Here is a 2,009-nt window from a genome sequence, read left to right on the forward strand (position 1 = left end):
ACAATAATATACTCCCTTTGTTTTTATATGTTGTTTTGTATCAATGCACTTTTAGAAATACTTTTTCAATTTTGCTTTTATTTATGATAAGAGAGAAGTTTAGTATTAATGCAAATAATCTCAATTAATTTATAAAAATTAAGAAGAGAAAGAGTTTGTCATAGAAAGTAGAAATTTAAGAGAGTGATTATTAAAGGTAAATTAGTTATTTTAATAGTGTAATTAATGTTACGTTGTAGTTATGAAATTAAACAAAATATAAAAAAGAATTGAGGAAGTAGTTGTTATCTACTTCATCCTCTACACTTCATTCCAAAATTTTGATTATTTATATTTTTTATTCAGTTAAAAAATTAATTAAATTTTATATTTATAAAAAACGGAGAACGATAGAACTGTCTAAACACTATAAAATACTTGTGCAACTCCTAATCTCAACTTCAAGATATGATATGGTATAAAACAAATTAGACATGTGGCATTACAAGAGCTCTTGGATCAACCACCACGCTTCACAATTTGGACTTTCGAATCAGTCAAGAAACTTCCATAGAATATTTCCCCTTTAAAGGAAACCCCCTGCGGCTAAGTCGAAAACTCCATATCACGACCGATTTCTCTTAAAACTAGACACCTAGTAGGATAATGAATTCTAATACTAAAAAGACTCCTACAAGAAGATTTAACCCGACCTTATAAATAGGATGACCACATCCTATATACGTTAACGCTATCATTTCACAACTAGTCGTTAACTTCCGCATCTCATCTCTAACCTTTGGTATTGTTTTATACATAGACTCAGAAAAAACTCCACTATCTTGTGACCCTACCTAAGGATATACAATTATCAAAATTACTCATCCACATTCCGTGGAGAAATTGTTCGGAGATTCACTATCGTGTTGGGATGAAATTCAAACGCAAATGGGAATCCTGAGAGAGTTCTACTTCTTCTTTCTGAAACTTGTTCCATTCCCAAATTTCGAATCAATCAATGCGAAGATTACAAAAAAAAAGCATAATCCAAAACACATTTTACCAGAATTACTTCTCATTTCACATCAATGAAAGTTAACTGTATTTAATTAATCTGGAATAAAGATTTAAAAGAAACAGACAAAAAAATTTACATAAACCAGAAACTTTCTTCACTAATTAAACAGAAAAATAGACCATAAATAACAACATTAATACATTTATAATCTTTTTCACTTGATTTCGTTACAAAATCCATTGATATATCAATTGTATTATAACAAATTAAGAACCTGATTAAGAAAAAATTACAAGTACCGAGGACGATCATAAGCAGCCATGGAAGGGGCGAAAGAGAAACCCATAACAGGAACAGCAATACTAGCCTCCATTACAAGCCTTTGTTGATAAGATTCAAAACTAGATCCACCTTCTATTACATCCTTTATTAAATTACTGTAATACTGTTTTAGCCTCCTTAACATACTTGAATATTGCAATTTCACCCATCTTAATCTCATCTTTTTCAGTATTCTCACTATAAAATACCCTCTTCTTGCCTTTTTATCCCCCCCGCCTAGCCGGAGGACCGGCAGTTTTCGCCGACGTAGGGAGATTCTCCGGCGAGATGGACATCGGAATGTGGTGGTTGTGTTTTGTTTTGGGGTTTCGTCGGGAACAGCCATTTGAGTTATGAGAGAGAGATGTGGGAAAGAGGAGTAGTTTTTTTATATTTATATTGAGAGATGAAAGTTGACTATATACAGACAAAGGCATCTTTTGGTGTCTGGGCTAAAATGCGCATGGGATTTAAAAAAAAAAAAAAAAAACTTATTGCTACATTAACTGCACTCAAAAAGTTACCTGCTAGTCAACTTACCCTTTAAAATAGGATAAATGTACCTTTAATATTTAAAATTGTATAATCTATACTGTATATAATTACGGAAGCAAAGACAAATGAGAAGAAGTGTTTTAGAGGTCTTTTTGATGAGTTGTCAATGTAGTAAAAAATCAGATTAAAAATATTT

General features: G+C 31.4%; 1 protein-coding gene across 1 annotated transcript; it reads right to left on the reverse strand.

Moving 5' to 3' along the window:
- Window positions 1-1,114: 1,114 nt before the first annotated feature.
- LOC136224339 (uncharacterized) lies at window positions 1,115-1,692 on the reverse strand. Its single transcript, XM_066012654.1, has one exon. It carries the CDS (start codon window positions 1,662-1,664, stop codon window positions 1,287-1,289), a length of 378 nt encoding a protein of 125 aa, XP_065868726.1. The 5' UTR covers window positions 1,665-1,692; the 3' UTR covers window positions 1,115-1,286.
- Between the last annotated feature and the right edge of the window lie 317 nt (window positions 1,693-2,009).

Source organism: Euphorbia lathyris, chromosome 3 (assembly GCF_963576675.1).
Source record: "Euphorbia lathyris chromosome 3, ddEupLath1.1, whole genome shotgun sequence".
Taxonomy (NCBI): domain Eukaryota; kingdom Viridiplantae; phylum Streptophyta; class Magnoliopsida; order Malpighiales; family Euphorbiaceae; genus Euphorbia; species Euphorbia lathyris.